This window comes from Corvus brachyrhynchos, unplaced genomic scaffold (assembly GCF_000691975.1).
Source record: "Corvus brachyrhynchos isolate BGI_N302 unplaced genomic scaffold, ASM69197v1 scaffold258, whole genome shotgun sequence".
In the NCBI taxonomy this organism is placed as follows: Eukaryota; Metazoa; Chordata; class Aves; order Passeriformes; family Corvidae; genus Corvus; species Corvus brachyrhynchos.
This window is the reverse complement of record NW_008240122.1, coordinates 3,211,913-3,230,853: the sequence shown is the minus strand read 5'-3', so window position 1 is coordinate 3,230,853 and position 18,941 is coordinate 3,211,913. Positions and strand designations below refer to the sequence as shown.

General features: G+C 38.8%; 3 protein-coding genes across 11 annotated transcripts in view; 1 reads left to right on the top strand and 2 right to left on the bottom strand.

The window, feature by feature from the left end:
- Positions 1-577, bottom strand: part of DYNC2LI1 (dynein cytoplasmic 2 light intermediate chain 1) — a 20,632-nt gene extending 20,055 nt beyond the window's left edge. Inside the window, exon 1 of one of the 2 annotated variants that reach the window (XM_017744789.1) lies at positions 335-577. In XM_017744789.1, coding sequence (XP_017600278.1) covers positions 335-348 — 14 coding nt within the window. In that variant the 5' untranslated portion in view covers positions 349-577. The remainder of the gene's footprint in view (positions 1-334) is intronic. The other variant, XM_008641707.2, reaches the window with a different exon arrangement.
- A 17-nt stretch (positions 578-594) lies between these two features.
- THADA (THADA, armadillo repeat containing) overlaps positions 595-18,941 on the top strand; it is a 218,808-nt gene continuing 200,461 nt past the window's right edge. For 2 of the 3 annotated variants that reach the window (XM_017744781.1, XM_017744783.1), the window contains exons 1-2: positions 595-710; positions 2,989-3,080. The gene's annotated coding sequence lies outside the window, so the exon portion shown is untranslated. The remainder of the gene's footprint in view (positions 711-2,988; positions 3,081-18,941) is intronic. The other variant, XM_017744780.1, reaches the window with a different exon arrangement.
- PLEKHH2 (pleckstrin homology, MyTH4 and FERM domain containing H2) overlaps positions 2,614-18,941 on the bottom strand; it is a 55,024-nt gene continuing 38,696 nt past the window's right edge. For 5 of the 6 annotated variants that reach the window (XM_017744784.1, XM_008641706.2, XM_017744785.1 and 2 more), the window contains 11 exons: positions 18,348-18,527; positions 17,366-17,463; positions 16,716-16,893; positions 14,897-15,052; positions 13,426-13,523; positions 12,904-13,045; positions 12,026-12,171; positions 10,328-10,457; positions 9,349-9,435; positions 7,534-7,671; positions 2,614-6,302 (listed from right to left, as the gene is read on the bottom strand). In XM_017744784.1, the coding sequence (XP_017600273.1) occupies positions 6,120-6,302; positions 7,534-7,671; positions 9,349-9,435; positions 10,328-10,457; positions 12,026-12,171; positions 12,904-13,045; positions 13,426-13,523; positions 14,897-15,052; positions 16,716-16,893; positions 17,366-17,463; positions 18,348-18,527 (1,536 nt within the window). In that variant the 3' untranslated portion in view covers positions 2,614-6,119. The remainder of the gene's footprint in view (positions 6,303-7,533; positions 7,672-9,348; positions 9,436-10,327; positions 10,458-12,025; positions 12,172-12,903; positions 13,046-13,425; positions 13,524-14,896; positions 15,053-16,715; positions 16,894-17,365; positions 17,464-18,347; positions 18,528-18,941) is intronic. The other variant, XM_017744787.1, reaches the window with a different exon arrangement.

The window sequence follows — 18,941 nt, the reverse complement described above, 5'->3', positions numbered from 1 at the left end:
GGCGCGGGAGGGCGCCGGACTGCGCTCTGTGTCCCTGGGAGCTGCTGCTCGGGGCATCGAGCGCTCTCCGTGCTCAGGTTCACTCGTGGTCACCTGCAGACCCCGTTTATGTGGCGTCTCTTACAGAAGCACCGGCAAAGGACCAGGCGTGCCCCACCTGCCCTCGGCCCCACTCTCTTTAGGGGCAGAGGCCGTAATGGCCCGTTTTAAGCCCTCCTTCCCTCCCTCCCTCCCTCCCTCCCTCTTCCAGGCTGCCCTCCCCGGCCGCAGGCCCCTTCCCCCCAGGGCAGCGGGAGCGATCCCCCATCACCAGCCCGGGCAGGGCTCCCGGTACCTGGCCGTGGGCATAGCGGCGCGACGCGGGCCCGGCTGCCCGTGGCCATGGGAACGGCGCGGGGCACGCCGGGACCTGTAGTTCCCTCCTGCTCGTGGGCCCCGCGGCTGCCTCTGTTTTCAGGGATCCGCCGCCTTGGTCCCGGTGCAAGTGTGAGGGCCCTCGGGGGACCTCGACTGTAGCTCCTCTTGTGAAGGGACAAAATACTCCAGCTGTGGAGGAAGCCAGGGATAAGTAAACAACACCACCGGGAGTCTTACTTGACCTCGGCCTTAAGCACTGGCTCGTGGTCCCTCAGTGAGCTTTGTTACCAGCGGAGGGAGTGAAACGAGGCCTGAGTAGTTCGCACTCCTTGGGAACTGCTGTGTAACACAGAGTAAGTGTAGTTATTTTACAAAAATTATTGTGTAATTATTTTAGTCCAGCAGAGGGCAACGAGGGTGATTGAAAGACTGGAGCATCTCTCTTAGGAGGAAAGGCTGAGGGAGCTGGGCCTGTTCAGCCTCTAGAAGAGAGAGCTGAGAAGGGCCCTCATGTCTGTCAGTATCTGAAGGGAGGTGTCAGAGGATGGATCCGGGCTCTGCTCAGTGGTGCTGAGCAAAAGGACAAGAGACAATGGGCAGAAACTGATGCACAGAAGTTTTACCTGAACGTGAGGAAGAACTTCTTCACTGTGCAGGTGACCAAGCACTAGAACAGGTTGCTCAGAGAGGTTGTGGAGTCTCCCTCTCTGGAGGTATTCAGGAACCATCTGGACACAATCCTGTGCCATGTGCTCTAGGACGACCCTGCTTGAGCAGGGAGGGTGGACCAGAATACCCACTGTGGTGCCTTCCAACCTGACCCATTCTGGGATTCTGTGACTTTGGAGTTACAGGGGCATACAAATAAGACACTAACACACGGAGGCTCAATTATTTCAAGATTATCAAAAATCAAGTCCAAAAATACTGGGCTTGGATTAGAATGTAGGATTTAAAGGGTGCAGTAAAACAGCAGGATGACCCTGAGTATGAAAGGGGTATAGGATGTAGGTGAACCTAACAAGTCTAAAGTGTCCTACATCAGGGAAGTGACCCAGAATCCAGGACAGCAATTACAGCTATCTTCTGTAGCTGGGGAACCGCTTTGCATCTTGAGAGAGTGGAGGCAGAAAAACCTAACTGAAATCATTCAGTTACCTGTTTGATCAAAGCCAGGAAAGCAGCCTCATTCATAATGATTAACTCAGATTTAATTTTAACTGTTCCTTTTTCCTTACCCAAAGAAGGCTGATGTATCCTTCCACTGACCTTCAGTAATGTTCATTCTTTAAATAAGATCTTTTTTTCTAAATTTAGCTTGCATAATCACTCAGTTTCTGTTTCAGAAGCCTTTATATGGCTATTTTTGTCTGGTTTTAATTACTTCCAGGTTTTTACATGCATATGCTAAATAATTTGCTAACCTCCCATGGAAACCATGGTCTTGCTAATTAAAATCCAGAAAGAAACTTAATTATTTAGTGTTATACAGTGCAGGTCATGGTGATGTCTGCCTAACTGCATTTCTTTCATCAGTTTCAGTTCAACAGAACACTTCTGATTTTGGTATATATATGGAGCCAGTGCTGATCTGTAACCAGCAGCTAGAGGTAGTAAAACCCCTGGACAAAGCTGCTCTTGTTCTGCCAAAGAGAGCAAAACTATGGTAGGAAAAGCTCCTGGCACTATGACCTATGCAGGTATTACTGCAACAGCAGGAGTAAAAAAGGAAAGTATTTTTGCAGTGACTTACTCGCTGTCAGAGGTGGCAAATCTGGAAGATGCTTCAGTACAGGTCTGAGCTGGGAAGCACAGCAAAATGGTGTACAGTTAGTAAATGTACTGAAGCCTAATCTGGAATTTAAATTGGAGTTTTTATATTTCAACTTTCTCAGTTTCTTTTGCCCTAATAAACTGTAAAAAAACCCCCAAAAACAACACATACGCAAAACTTTTTTTCCCCCTAATTCATTATTGCTAAGTTACTAATCACCTTAGTTAAAATTAAACTAATGGGTTGCACCAAGCTGTATGGACTATTAAAGTTCTACCTAAAGCTTTAAGTGGTGCATTCCTTTAGGCAAGAATGATTTTCTTCCTTCAGGAACAATTAAAACCTATGAAAACTGTGGTAGTCTGACAAGGAACTCCAACACCAAATACCTACCAGCCTCCTTTCATAGGGAAATACATGCTTTTATTTTAAATTTAAACAAAACTTAATTATAAAATAATAAAAAACATGAATTTTAAGGATTGTATTAAAACCTTAAAGCTTTATCATTTGCCAGGTGTGCTACAAATCGGTCTTGCTTGTTCTAGAAATCAGCTGTTCTTACTAATACTGCTGCTCAAAAATTGACAAGGCAAAGTGAAGTTCAAGTAATATATTAATTTACATTGCATTCCAAGTACTCTTTTCAAATCAGTGTCATTGTTTATACAGGCATTTACCAGTGATTTTTCAGTCATTGTCAAGTTCAGATTCATTGATCATTTACATGGATTGTTGATTCTGACCACTAGCTCAAAGCAAGCATGAAAGGTATTCTGAAGTTCATGGTAGAAGGTGAAGTCTCCTTGCATGGGCTAACATATTAATCCCATCCTACCAATATTTTTACAACCTAGGTTCTGCAAGCTTTGAGCATGGGAAGTTTTCCAGCAACAGTCCCAGAAGCTGCTGCTCATTTGACAGCTCCCACAGTATTATCACTGCTGAGGTGAGAAAGGTCAGGTTCCTACCTGGGCTTTAGTCATGGATTAGGTAGCACAGTGTGAATTTCTTTGGTGGATGACTCGAGACTGAAATGTGGATCACTCATGAGGCTTGGGCTGGGTGGGGAAGGCAGAACAGATTACCTGCTTGGACTGTGAAATTTTCACCTTTGCTGCCTTGCATTGTGTGGTGTTCTTTAAGTAGCTCTGGAGCTTGATTACATGGAGCAAGGCCCTGAGATATGCAGAGCTGTGCTTGGAAGAGTGCTTGCATGTGAAAGAGACTCCACTTGTGACCCTGCTACCTTGAAGGGAAGTGTCTGCTGAGGTTACTGTCACTACAGAAACCTCACTCTTGCTAATCAAACCGGAAAGCATTGTTTAACACAGTGTTGTCACAGTAACTCAGAGTGCATTTATTTCATAAAAATTAACACAGCATTTCTGGTCATGTGACTGTATGGGATTAATGGTGACCTACAATGACCAGCTAGCAGTAGTAAGTTTGGAAAGTCATGCCAAAAAAAGGGAACTAATGCATGGATTGCTTCTGATTACAATGATGTAGGGACATACTGCAGCCACAAGAGCTCAACACTGAAAAGCAAAGCAGTGTCTGGAGTTTCCTACCCAAAGGCAAGCAGGAAGGTCATACTCTGCTTGATAGATTGCACAGTGCTTTATAGAAAAACTGTTTGTAATGTTGCTAATGAAAGTTGTTTCCAAATCTCCAAATCTCCAAATCTGCACATCAGCTGATTGTATTGTTTATCATGTCTCAAAATTCAACAGATATTTAAAAAAGTACATGAACAAGCTCACTAGCAAAATGCTCCACTTTTTTTGCCTCCTAATAAGAGAAGCTGATCTGCCACATTCATTTGAAACTGGACAATTAGGAAAGACTACTAGCTGGATCATTCCGGCTTATCATAATTTCATGATTACAAGAAGACTTTTGTGTTTGTAAATGGAAGTTTTTAATCATATTTGAGAAGCTGTAGACTATGACCTAACTGATGCAGTAACATGTTTGAATTTGTAAACACCCTTCCCCCCTCATCTGAGAGTTAAGTATTCTGCTGATTGCAAAGGGGTGTTAATTCCTAAATGAATTTCACCATGGTATCTGTATCACTTGCCAAGGGGTGCAACTCAAGAAGTAATGCCGTTGGTCTCTTGTAGCTCCCAAGATGCTTCCCTGGATGATGACAGGAGACTGGCTGCCTAGGAGGAGGTAAAACCTCCTGCTGCTGGCCCTGCCTCATGGAAAGAGAAGGGTCTGGTGCCCCAACCACCACCAAAGGGTGGAAGTTACCAGGAAGCTCTTTCCACCTTGCAAAAGTGAAAGCATCTGGATATAGTATGTGTGTTGTTTGGTTGTAATTTTCAAGAGAAAGTGTTGGCCCGTGCTACCATTCACCAAGTGGTGCTTGAGTCCTGTGAACTTCAGTAGCTGTGGCAGGACTTTGAGAGCTTTCTAAAGGAATCTGTTTATCAAGTCAGCTTGCCTGCTTGCCTTTCCACTTTTTAAGACCATGTTCTCTTCATGGCCTCTATCTCCCTTCCAATCTATTTTAATTCTTTAGGAGGATACTCCCTACTTTTAATAGGGGGCAAACAGCTGGAAATTCCTTTTCTCTCAATACAAGCATTTGAAATATTTAAAGAACATAAACCAGAGATTTTCCATTGAGGAATTACTTCAGTTTTAAGTAATAATGAAAACAAAAACCAATGAGGGCTGGCTGTAAGGGATTAATGATCCATGATCATTAGCATGAGCTGAAGTGGAAACTGAAATGTCCATAAATCAGTGATTTATGTTTGAGTACCTTCTTTATGGCTGGACCTAAATTATCTATTGGAGTATGGTGCTGATCCATTTCAGAGCCTGCAGAAGTGGTTTATTTGCAAAAAGAGGGGACTGGAAGAAAAACAAAGGATGTAATTTCTATATATTTGACCTATGTAGCACTGAGGCTTGCAGCTGAAAAAGGCAACTGGAAAGTGCTCCTAGGTCCAGTAGTGCAGATGCAGTATCATGTCTTCAGTGTGTAAGAACATTATATTAGTATTATAATAAGAAATGTATAGATACAAATGAAAAACAAGAAGTAAATACTATTCTGACTCAATGTATATACATTATACATATTGCACACGGAATTTAGGTCTCCAAGTTTACTCACAACATTTCAATCAATGGTTTCCTGTGTTATTCTTGTGTTTTGAATTGTGAGTCATTCTTGCCATCTGTATTATATTATTATTCTGGACTAAAGGAGAAATTAGTTACAGAGTGTTGTTTAACGAAACTATACTAAATACAGTGCCTATCCAATTTGTATTTTTTCAAAAGGCTGGAGCAGAGAGGGTTTATTTAGAAATTTACCAGACCAAGGCTGAAGATTTGCCAAGTAAAGCAGCTGTATAACAAAGGCTAGAGTGTATAGTGAGAATACTCTTTAAATTTGTAGTAGTTACATGATGTCCTTATGTGCTTGGTTTTTTTCAAAGGAGAAACAATTATACACAATTTGTTCCTTTTAGTCCCATGACACTTGTATTGCAAATAGGGATGGTGCTGGAAGTGAAAAGTATTTTGTGTTTGACTGCTTTTCTAAACAAAAATTCCTTTTCAAAATGAAAGTTATACAACTGGTCTAATTTTGAAAAATAGAGATGATGAGTTGAAGACAGTTTGGTCCCTGAGTATATATCTAGAAAACTATAAAAATCTGTACAGTTGTTTCCAATGACACCTTTCTTCATCTTTATAAACAGATGTATTTTTTCTGAGCTGTAGGCACAAGCAACCCCCAGTAAACCATAACCCTTGAACTGACTCATCATCTTTCCAGTTCAGGCCAGAGCTTTAATTAAAGAGCTACTCCTGTTATATGCCACTGAAGCAAATGTAAACCTGTCCACCTTTCTTTTGTTTATGGAGCTGCTGATGCTCTACATCTTGTATGTCAGAAGATTTTCAATCCATGTAGAAAACCTCTAGCAAGGACGCGTTATCATGAGACATAATCCTTTCATAACAAAGTGGGACATTTAGTTGGTCTGGTGGTTCCAAGAAGTGGCTGGCTCCCCATTTCCTTGAGTTTCTGTCCACTTTGAGGTGCCAGTAATGCTGGAGCAGAGAGATGATGAGCAGCTCCTTTCAGCTGATGAAAGTTGTTAATGTAGCTGGCAATCAGTAGAGTGATCTCAAGAATCTATAACAGGAACATACAAAACTCTTTGAAAAATACAGTGATGTGTTTTGACTGCTGAAAAAATAGCTAACTTTTTAGCAAGTGACAATCACCATCAACTGGATAAGTACTTGTACTTTAACAAATTAATGATGGGGAGAGAGGAGATAACTAATAAAGCTCTTTTTATTGCTCCTTGCAAATAATGTAATGTTATTCCCATCAGTATATATCAAAGATACTATGTCTTCCACAGTCTTAAATGATTCAGAGATGACTTCTTTAACTTTGAGAGATTTTGAAGTCCAGAATATGATGCTCTGAGAAGTTCTGCCAGAAAGTATCTAGTGCTCAGAGAACTCAAGGTGTAGGGTAGATGAAGGGAATAAAGACTTCTGTGAGGTTTTTATCATATTTTCTCTTTGCAACCCATACAAGCCTTGCTGAGACATTGAACAGGTTGCCCAGAGAAGCTGTGAATGCCCCATCATTGGAAGTGTTCAAGGCCAGCTTGGATGAAGTTTTGAGCAACCTCATCTAGTGGAAGGTGTCCCTGTCCAGGGCAGGGGGGGTCAAAGCTAGGTGATCTTTAAGGTCCTTGCCAACCCAAACCCTTCTGTGATTCTGTAAGGGAACAATCTAATGGAAACTTCAACACATGTATTTTACTGTGCTTGTGTGTATGAAGAATCATGTTTTGACTCATATGTGCAATTTTGTATTGTTTCTTAAATTGTTCTGACAAACAGCAAAACCTCTGTTTCTTAAAAGAAATAATCAGTCTTACCAGTGAAGGAGAAAACCTAGATTTAGAAAGAATTTTTTTTAAACCAAAGGGAAAAATATCGTAAGATTTTTAAGAAGTGACTGATCTTTCAGTTCTTGTGTTCTACAATTTCCCTGTAGATCCCAAATGTACTTAAAAAAAATTATCTCTGGTGCTGATTAGGCAAACAGACTAAGTTTTAGGTACTGCATGTAATTTCTGTCCCTAACAGCCTTCTTTGTCCTTCTAAGAAAAATTTGGAATGTTATATAGACAGGGACATGAAAAGAACAGAAACACATCAGTACTGTCACAGTTAGCTCTAACATTAGTAATTATTTGCTCTCTAAAATCATCTGGCAAAAGTCAGTAATCTGGCAGGCTGGGATTAAAGAAGGTGTTTCATCTTTCACATCTGTTAGGGATTACCCACTAGAGATAGCACAAAAGCAGATGGTGGGAAACTGTTTCAGGAAATATACCAACCTTCGGTTTTGTCATGGCAAAAAGGTGTTTTTCAGTTGATTTGTCCTTTGTCTGAGCATTATTAACAACCAGCATAAAATCATCTTGATAGCCTCCGAAAGTCATCAGGCTCTTATATGTGTATGTAACTGTTAATCGCTGAAAAAAGGAAAATCCCAGAACAAAACACAAAGCTATTAAGCAAGACAATGCAAGAAAACCAGATTATGACAAATTCTTCTTTTAAAAATATAATTACACGTGTATTTTTAAATGGAGGTAGTGTCTTATGAAACTTGAAATTAACCGTGAATTTTGGGATAGCTTCATTTAGACCTTCATGATGAGGAACTTTCACTGTAGATGGTAACTCTTCTAAGTGTGATCTCTGTTTCTATTCCAAACTAATTAGATGAAAGATGTAAGATTTCAACTCAAGCATGTAATTCCATTTACCCAAATCTTGACTAACTTTGAGAGAAGTTAATCTTACTAATTCCATTTGAAATTGAAGCAGCGTCTAAGTAAATTAAATGTCAGGGTATGAGACATCTGAAGGAATTTAACTCCAGGTATTCTTTTTGTGCAGTGTTGTGTTTTGCAAACAGGCAAATTAAATTCTGTTCTCTTTTTTTCACATCTCTGATGAAACATAAATGCTCTTCAAGGCTCCTCAGCTTTCCATCCCTCAGTTCTTACTGTTCAGTGTTTAACACCACAATAGTGGCCTTCAAGTTAAGATCAGCATTTAATTATTGTTACACCTCCTATTAATTTGCTGCAGATGTTTGCATTTAAAATTCATCATCAGACAACATTTGTACAATAACTTAGTGCCCTTCCTTAGTAAACCTCTTTTTGCCCCAGTTTTGAAATAGTATAATTTCTACCCCTTGCAACATCATTTCTGATACCCGTGGATCCTTCCTACAGAAAATCCCAATGTTCCCTGGAAACTGAGCATTCCTTGAATGTAAAGTAAGGCCTGCCAGTACTTAACCTGGCAATGCCCTACAGAAATGCCGTAGCTCCAGGAGAGCTCTCTGCAGTCTGATGCAAGCACATTTTGCTTGTTCCCTGAGAGCTGCTGTTTGCTCTCCTCATGCTTTGTTTTATTATTTCTTTAACTGCAGAGAAATGTAATGAAAAGGCCCATATCAGCACAATTATAAAGCTGAGATTTTAATTTTCTGATATTCAATATTAGCACTTGCTAATAGCAGCATGCCATTCTTTTTCTTTGCAGGATATAAATGAAAGCAGGGATCTTCTCAGGCACTGCTTTTTACACTGATTACGAGTCGTTTTCTGTGAAAACTTGTATTGCAAATCAAGAAAAATCTGAGCCTAAAATGACATAATTAAATAACACTGGGTTATATTACCTACTATTAAACAAAAATAATACAATGAAAATAACAATCTTTTAAAGTAACTGCTCTTTACAGAGTGTATGTATTATGAATAATACTGGAAAATTAAGTCTCCAGGAAAAGAAAATTAATGTTATTGTAATAACATTACAATAACTATGGATTTCCTGACATCTGAATGATTAAAACATTAACATTTCATTAAATGATATAAAAACTGTATCTGATAAACAAAAATAAATTCAGTGCAAAGAAGTCATTACTTGCTTCTATTATTAGTGCTACTGTAACGATGATAACATTAAAGCATTTTAAAAGGAATGAATTTTTGCTTTAAGAGAAGGACTAGATAACTTAGCATGGAAGGCTAATGCCCTCTTTTAGGTAGTATGGTGGTGAATCTCCCCATATAATTAGTACTAAAATATATCTTGACCAAACTTAAAACAGCAATTTCACTTACCATGGAGCTGTAATCCAAGATGCTTATGCCATCTTCATGGACAGCAAACCATATGAAGGACCTCTCAACTGAGGCTGTTTCTAGAGGCTACAAAGAGAAATGTTTTTTAGTTACTACTTCAAAATGAGAAAATATGTGAATAATTATTAATTCTCAGCTATTATAGACCTCTCTCCATCCACAGTTCTCACTTCAGTTCTCTCTCAGTGTAAATTTCAGTAAAGGAATTGAAATACCTGCCCAAAGCCATATAGGTGGCCAGTGGCAGAACGATGAACTAAACCTAATACACTTGAAACCTACCCTGATGCTTAGTCTAATAAAATATATAGTCTCATTAATAAAATAGTCAGGTGTCTTGAAGTTTGTCTACTAGCTCATATATCTAAATACACAAAGAACAGAGGGCTGACAAACGATTTTATATATAGATATATATGTATATATATGTATGTATACACACACATGCAGGGATTACCTAATAAAACTGAAGGCATGAGGTGACAGTTCTGCTTAACAGAGCTGTTATTTGAATCAAAGGAATTAAGATACCAGCGGTTAAGAGAAATTGAGAGAGGCCAGCACAGAAGGGAGTGCTCTAAATACCATTAACCACATTAGTGTTTCTGCAAGGTTCAGCTTCCACAGCCAGTTAATGTTACCTTTTCAATGTTCTAGTAGTTATCAGGTAAAAGAGCCTAAACCTAAAAGGCTATCTCAAACTAAGATATAAGGAAATGGAAATATAGATTAATAATGTAAAACAAGCAGTAAGTGTATTGGAAAGTTACTATTATGATACACTTAGTACTATGGCTATTATATTTCACAAGTGTATGACTTTAAAAAGTTAATAATTTGACAGGAGATTCAATCAGCTCATGTATTACGCAGTTATTTTCAACAAAAAAGTAGTACTATTTGCAAATTTCTATTTAAACCCCCCATCCCCCCAGTCAAACTAATTAAAATGTCTTACTTTTGCTGCAAACAGTTTAGCCCCAAAGAAAGGCCATTTCCTGGCCACGGTGAGATAAATGCGCACGCAGTCTGCGGCACTGTGCCCACGGAGAGCCATCCATCTCGTCGACAGTCGCTGGCAAAGCTGTCTGTTGAAATGAAGGATGGAATTTACTTATTGAAGGGAATTCCAATGTTTGCCCACAGCAAGTTTAATGAGCAACAGTTTAATGAGGATGCATTTCTTAAAACGATAATTTCAGTTAATACAATGACTAGCATTGATACAGTATTAAATAAATCCAAAATCACATTGAGTATTTTAATGCACATAAAAATGATGAAGTATCTTCTAATTTCCACAACGTTATGATTAAATATTGCTGTAGCAGTTACAGCATAAAGGCAGAAAGTCTGGGGCAGCTTTTAACGTGTCTCTACAGAGAATCGATCTACCTTTATCAGTACTCAACAGCTATGTCAGTTGTCATTCCAAAAATCCATGCAGCTTAGCACATATCGTTACCTGTGGCTGGTAGGAGGTTTGGAAGACATGGCTTAGCACTATTCCCTTTTAGTGTGTCTGGGCACTGCTACCCAAAAGGCTGCTCCTGATGCTCAATGTGTTCACATTGGGGTTTTTTTTCTCGTTCCTTTTGTGAGTTTGTGGCTCCTTGGTGAGCTGGTTCAATACTAGGGAAAAATTAATCCTCAAAAAAACCCCAGTCCAGAATACCTTTCTAGGACACTGAACTGCAGGGATGACTTACCCAGCAGCCATAAGGTTATTAGATGTAGCCCAAGAAGAGGGAGGGCTAATGTGTATTAAAGGGAGATCCATCACTTGCAGCTTTGGTCTTACTGTTTATGAAGTCAAACTGCACCCTAAGCAAAAAAAATACAGGCAACAGGGCAGGCATAGTGTGATTCTTCCCCTGCCACAGATCTCCAGCTCTGACAGCTGGTAGTGTAGGGACTACTTAAACATTTCAACAGGTGTTTCACTTTTCCTCCATGAGTTAATCTAATCTGAGACCTTCTATGATTTGTTCTTTGAAATTAATTGCATAAGTTTGAATGCCCCATTGTCTTCTGAGTATGTAATAGTGTTACTATGTGTATATAATAATAGCTTTGAATTTTCTCAGCCCTGTACTGAAGGACATTTCTGTGATGTTTGCTGGACTTCAAAACTGCTGTATCATTGACTTTGGATAATTTATTACACTGGTCTGCTCGTTTTCATGTCAGTAGGTGTTGCTTTAAATGCCTGGCAGGTTATTAATTTTAAATTAAGTGGTACCTTATTAGTAAGTCCACTAAGTTACACATTGCAAATTTGATTTGCTGCCAGGGATTGCACACTAGAATAACAAACAGACCATGTCCTCACATCCTGTACTTCAGTAACTCTTTAGTCTGTGCACAGACCTAGTTTAGATTTGCTGAATAAGAAAAATAAGAATTTCAAAATCACTGGGTTTTGTAACACTATGTCGTAACTGCTACAGCTTTTGCTGGAATGGGTCATTAATGATGGTCCTTTGTTTAGATTAGAAACATGCAGAGGAAATGGGCTCTTTGGATTAGTGAGAAAATGAGTTTCAAACACAGGTTTAGGCAAATACAGCACAACAGTATGTTGTTCCCAATGACAATTTAAAACTTGTTTCACTCCTAGATCTTTAGTGAATACGAATCAAAAAGCCCATCTCACCTTAACTGTTCCTCTGAACAACCCTGCTTGTATCTCTTAGGGTAGAATCTCTCCAAGACTTGCTTTAGTGTTTGGTTGGACTTGGATTGGGAAGTGACTTGCCCTGCTGGAGTTGAGAAAGGCCGTTCAAAATCTCCAATTTCTACCTAAGGGGAAGTCCATGAAGAAGGTTTTTGTTACTCCAGAGTAATTTTCTAGCTCGGTATTATGGACTGTCTTTTAATCTGTCTTATCAGGTATAAATGAAACCAAATTTGTCAATTAATGTGTACTTTTCACTGATAAAAAAGTCACACAAGTGATTTTCTCTTTCTTATTTTCAACCATGGAAAAAAGTTAAATATCAAACAGAACTTGTACAAACATAATATTACTTCTGCTCTTAGATTGCTAAATCTCCAACTGACACAATCAGTTTACATTTATTAAATAACAACATCAAATAACGTTCTCAGAACCCTTCATTTGAGCTTTTAATTTTTTAAAAATAAAGCAGATCTTATCAAGACCATGTTTAGTAAAGGAGTCTTAGACTTTCACTGAACAGCTGTTACTTTGGAGAATTAACTTGCAGAAATCATGGAAGGAATAGTGAAAGAAGAAATGGTACATGATTTCATGATCTTTAATGCAAGAGGGCCTGGCTGTGTAAGATGGAAAGCACATTTAGCCATACTGATGCCAGCAGCAGCGTATGCTGTAAAGCATTTCCACTCCAGTCCAGAGCTGCCTTACACAAGGATTCCAGCCCAGTCTGTTTCCTGCACACTGATATGTAAAAGGTGGAGGTCAATTGAGTGTCAAGCAATCCTGGATCAGTTTGTTTAAGATTTTCTCCTGAAAAACTGCTGTGTGAGTCATTCATGCATAAAGATTACCTGAGCTAAAAGGGCTGTCAATTCCATTGCTAATTCTTTGTTTACAGGGAAAAGTCCATTGACTATTTGATCATTTGTCTGATACACTAGCAGCAGCTTCTCTCTGTCTGTCTCCCCATGAACTTGAACTGAAAAATAAAGCCTACAGAAAAGACAGAAAGTTATTAAATAAAGAAGATAGGGAAATGCATTAGCCCTGAGGATTAGCAGTATCTCCTCTGAATATGACATGTTTATTTCAGTGTCAAAACACATTAGCAGAGCAACACTTGTACTTGAACCAGTGAGTAAATATTTAATGTCAGTCTTCTGACTTCAGTGGGGTTTTTTTGCAGCCCTGCTCACCTCTTAAGAATGGAAAAAAAAAGTAACTATATTAAAAAAAAAATCCTCCGGTTATATGTCCATGTACTATTTTTGTTGCAAGCTTCAAGTCAGCCAGTGTTTCTCAGATGAAGAAGCTGCAGAAACTAAAAAACTAATTGTGGGACAAGGCAGAGATATTATACTTGCTAAACAAACCTGTTTTTGTAAGTAAGGCGGACAGTCCTTGTGCCTTCACATTTCCCAGGGTGTTGTTCTTTGGAGGCTTGCTCCCATTTTGAGATAATGTCACAGATCTAGAAGGAAAGCAATACAAAACTGATTTGGCATGTCTTCCTATGTGAAAACACCTCTGAATAGAGGTCAACTTATTTTGATATCCTCTACCTACCATCTATTAGAAACATACAGAGCTTGAATTTTTAAACTCACTGAAGTATAACTTTACTTGCATTTCTTAGTCAAAGTGTTTAATTATTAACATTTTTGGTTTTTGTTTATCCTGCAACACATGCACTACCTCGGAAAATGAGCTGTAACATGGAAAGGCCAGGTACTTGATTTAGCAGCTGCCAGTGAACGTGTAATAATACAGAGTAAGTTGTTATATAATTAATCAAATGCCTTTGATCTCTGCCTTCTCCTTCTGCTGCATGCCCAAGTTTTTCAGGTCCTTTCTAGTAACTGCTATAAAGTTGGCATGAAGTTTGTTATAAAATGCACCAAAAGAGGTTCACAACAAGCTGTGTAGGTGGGCAGATGGGGAGGAGGTGGAACAGAGATCCTACGACCCCAGCTGGGCTTCATGTCACCATTCCTTCATAAAAGAGCTTTCCTGGAAGAAGTAATATGAGTAGTTTCTAAAGCTACAGTTACCTAGAAAACAAGTACATCTTTTATAAATTTTGCTCTCCATATGGTAATTTTTCTGCTTGTGGTGACACTGCTTGTTTATCACTAAGGCCAGGTTGTACTATACCTTGTAACTCAAAAGCGCAGCTGTGAACATTGGTCAAAGGGTGCAAAAAGCTACTTGGTAGCCAAGTACAAAAAATTAATTATTCATTAGTTGCTAAATGAAAACTATCTAATATTTTACTAAAGCACAGATTATATTGCATTTTGTCACTCTTTACTGCAAAGAATTTAATTCTAGCAATAGAGGGAGCTAAAATTCAGAATTCAGAACAAAGGCAAGCCAAAAACTGGAATTTCTTAAACTGAACCCTGAACCCTTAAATCGTTCTGTATTTAGAGAGGGAACCTTTTTTTTTTAATTTCCTAGGATGTCCATGCCAGAATCAATGACTTCTTGGACCTCACATGGCCATCTTCTGGAGCTATATCAAAAATGTTGACTGAAATCTCTAAATCCACGTTTGACTCTAATTGCTTTTTAGTTTCAAAGAACTGTAACAGCTTACTTTTTCAACCCAGCTGTTACTTTTCTGAATAATATGCGTCTCTTGGAGAAAGCTTTTAACTACAGTTCACTGAATGAATTTCAGCAATTGAAAAAGTGATTTTTTAAAAAAAATCTTTCACATTAAGAAAAAAAGACAGTTTTCAGCCTGAAAAATGTTTTCCTTCACATTGTTTGAAGAGAGCTCTGTCAAGTGAAAATACTTTGGTTTTTAATATGCAGAGCTCATTAAAGACTTCTGTTTACCTTGATGTTTCCTTGAAGACAGTGCTCTATATCCTTGCCAGAGGGATCATCAGAAAACAGTGCAAATCCTGACTGAGCTGGTTTCCTCATCCCTGTATCTTGGTTCAGGGTGTTCAGAAATTCCTCTACTGTGGTAGAAGCATCAAACCCAACAACCTAAAAAAGCAGCCAAAATGTATTTTGCTATCAACTCATACCCGTTCCTCCCTTAAACTTAAGATTTTGAAATATAATACCTCTAGAATAATGGTGGGACTATAAGACCCATTCCATCCATTACTGTAATTGGAAATTAAAAATTGCCATAAAGATCCTGGAAAAGATTTCCACATGGGAAGTCAGTTTAGTGGAATCAGTTTCCTTGCACTTGCTACACTTGGAATTCTATTACAGAATTTATAGGAGAGATAGCAGTCTAGTATCTGAGCTTTTTGTGACAAATACCACTTGAAAAGTGAAGATTATAATTTCCTGCACCTTCCAATATAGTGGAGAAGCAAATGAGATCAATTAATCATTTTTCATCATGTGCAGCTTCAGAGGGATATCAGATGGCAGATCTACACTGGCAGATCCAAAATATTTTATGAATGTTGCTTTCTCACTGTTACATAGGTCAGTAATTTGTATAATCTTCTAAATTTTACTTCCCCAAGTCTGAACTTCTGTCTGCTGCCACTGGCATTGAAGCATTTTACCATGAGATGGCAAATGGCTTCTTTACAGATACCAGTGGCTGATGTTCACTTAAATCTGTATTGAGGGGGTTTTTTGTGTATTTGACATGTTGAAAATGTTTTGGTAAAAAAAAAAGTCTTGAAAATGGATCTTGAACTTCTGTTTGGTACTTTTCAGTGGCTGGCATTGAAATAAAAATCTGATGAATCTAGCTCAGAGATTAATACAAGAGTTTTTAGTACCACTATAATTGCTTATTTGCTGATCCCATTAAAATAATTTATGTATTTAATTACAATTTTCTTAGCCCCAGGATAGAACCATAGAATTTTGGGCAGTAAATAACTAATGAGCAGTTACTCATTTTCTTCTCCAAACTTCAATTTTCAAACCCTTTAGGATGATTTAAAAGATGTTGGTTTTTTTTCTGTTTTACTGGGCAAGCAGTAAGCAATTAAGAAACTTAGATGTGAAAAAATGCAGAGTTTTTCTGTGCCCTGAAATGAAAAATTTATTTGATATAGCTTTGATTTCATATAAAAAGTTGCTTTCTGTCTAGGAATACTATGAATTGTTACAAGTCTTTTCAGCCATCTCTCACAGCTGGAAACACAAACCAGGATGTGAAGCAGCATGCTTGGAAGCCCATGGAATGTTTCCTACAGGCTTTAACTAATGACGTCCCAAAAGAATTAAGAACGGAGTCGTGTTTATTCTGTAACAAATATGGTTCTCCTTCGGGACTGATAATAGGAGTTACAGCTGTGCTTCCAGACCTTCAGTGAGATATTTAACTTCCAAGATGTCTGATGAAAGGAAGTGGAATTTAATGCTTTTCCTTTTCCTTCAGTCTAATTCATTCATCTGGTGGTTAGGTTAAATAAGAAAGAGAGTTTGGGCATTTTTCACTCTTAAGAGGTTTTACTTTTTTCTTTCTCTTTAAAGATTTTCCCCCAAACCTTTACTCTTAGTTGATCAAATCAGATCACAAGTACTTTGTGCCTGCCATTGCTGGCACTGGCACAGGATGAAACTTGAGCCATGTTTACCTTTACCATTCTCTCTCTGATGTACTGCTTCATGTATGTGCTGACAGCAGGGGATTGTGAGAACTCAGATTTTGTGGCCTGCTTGACATTACCTGATATATACCATTCATGAAGTGAACTGGAATACTGAAGGGCAGTGAATGGTGGTAGGGATTTCTCAGAAGAGTGGAAAGGATTTCCATTCTGGAAGGTCTGGCTTCTCGGTCTCCATTCTGCTGGGTACGTTCTACACAGCGCTGGCAATATATTGCATATTTCCCAAATTCAGTCCTGTGGCAAAAAGAGAAATAAGGCACTTCCTGGGGACTGATTGAAAGGGTAGTAAACTGTGAGTGAATATTTCTAGAGAGGCCAGATGGGAGGAGCACTCAGATTTCACTCCCTGAGATTTCCAACAAATTTTTTTGCACGTGGAATTAGGAAGATAATTAGTCTACTGAGACCAGCAGAACTGTGCCAAAGATGAACATGGCTCAGGGTGTGTTGTGTAACTGCCATATTTTGGTTTTCACAGTTTTGCAACATACACTCACAGTATGCACTGCAAAATATTTTTTTTAAAAAAATTACAACTTTCCCAAGTGATGCACAGCAGTAACATGTACTACATTGTAGTAGCAATTCTACTCGAATTAATTAAAAAAATATATGTCAAAAGATCTGATATATTACAGGAAAGATTGAAAACGAAGGTACTTCAGAAAGACCAGCTGACTGGCTGGGTAATAATATTCAGGCACACCTGGAATCTGCATTCTTCTTTAGGTGAAGTTTAAGAAGCCAAAGGAATGGGTGCTGGGGCAGAAAGAGTCCAACGCAGAGGGCCAAGAGCTGCAAGCCCTGAACAAAAGTAATACATTCACTGTTTTAAACATCCTACAACATAAAACTTCTTGCTGTGGCTGCTGGCCAGCAGTGCAGCTTACTGTGCCAAGTTGAGAATGCTGAAATAGGAATGAAACAAACAAAACACAGAGAAAAAGCTGAGTAAATAAGCACAGCACCTCATTGAAAGGCCCCAATGCTCTCTGTCTATTTACTTGTGTACAGCAAGTTTCTTTTGGGGCTGGAAGTGGGAAAGCAGCTCAGTTTGTATAAAAAGCAGTTAATACAAAGGAAAAAAAAAATAAGGCTGCAAGGCCAAGCACTGTGAAATGAGGAGCCTGTTCAATTTTAATTCATATTTGGATACCAGTGAATAGCTGGCAGTGGACAAAGGGAAGAATTTTAAGTATGTATTTATAATATAGCATGCAGGGTACATGCAGAACAGCATGGCGCACAAGAGGTGACATCTGTCAGAAGTCCTGAGCCTTATCTGAGATTCCATTACATGGCACCACAGTTTTTCTTCACACTCATGCTACTGAGTCCTCTGCTATGTGGTTTAGCCCACCAAGCTTCCTGAGGCAGCACCTCTCTTAGGAAAGAAGCAGTAAAAAAGAACTAGGTTTCATACATTCTTACTTGACACTTGATTTGAAGACAGCCCATTTTATGTCCACCCTTTACAAACAGCATGGGCAGAGATATACTCTACCACCAGGTACACATACTTTGTTGGAGGATAGCATCAACTGTTTCAGGAAGACACAGCAGCAGTTAACTGGATCTTAACTAAGCAGATGCTACAGAAGAGAAGAGCCTCTTTACCATCCTAAACATTCTTTGCAGTTCCTTCATTGCTGCTGAAATCGATACCATTAAAATAAATACTGGGTTACCTGTATTGGTCCTGCCTGGTTTTGTGGATGTCGACGTCTGGTCTGTTTAATAAGTTGGCAACAGATCTCATTTTGAAGTTCAGGATGTGTGAGGCAGATCTGCAAAGCACTTTGGGCCAAAGATACATGGTAATCAATGGCAGGAGAGTCAACTGCAGCATTTATAAACAACTGGCAGGTCTAGATATAAAATAATAAGCAAGTGAGTTTATATACAACAAATATTTAAGATGTTCAGTATATCAAAGGTGTACTTTAATTGAAATAACAATTAGTAAGTTTACCAGTTTAGGAAAACCATTTTGCTGGTTCTGCAAAATGGGGTGAAAAGGGGCCAGAATGGATGAAAAGCTATACAGAGAGACGAGATAAAACACCTCCTACAATCCATGCTTTTCACTCTGTACCTAATGGAACTGTTAACAGGAGTTGGAACAAATAGGCAGGTTTAAGGACAGGCTGAACACAGCTCACCCCTCTACAGGACTTGGAAAATCAAAGTCTACAGCTCTCAGTGCCAGACAATGTAAAATGCTTCTGTAAGTAGTGAGCACAACATGGCAGCATATACACAGAAAAAAAATCCATAACTCA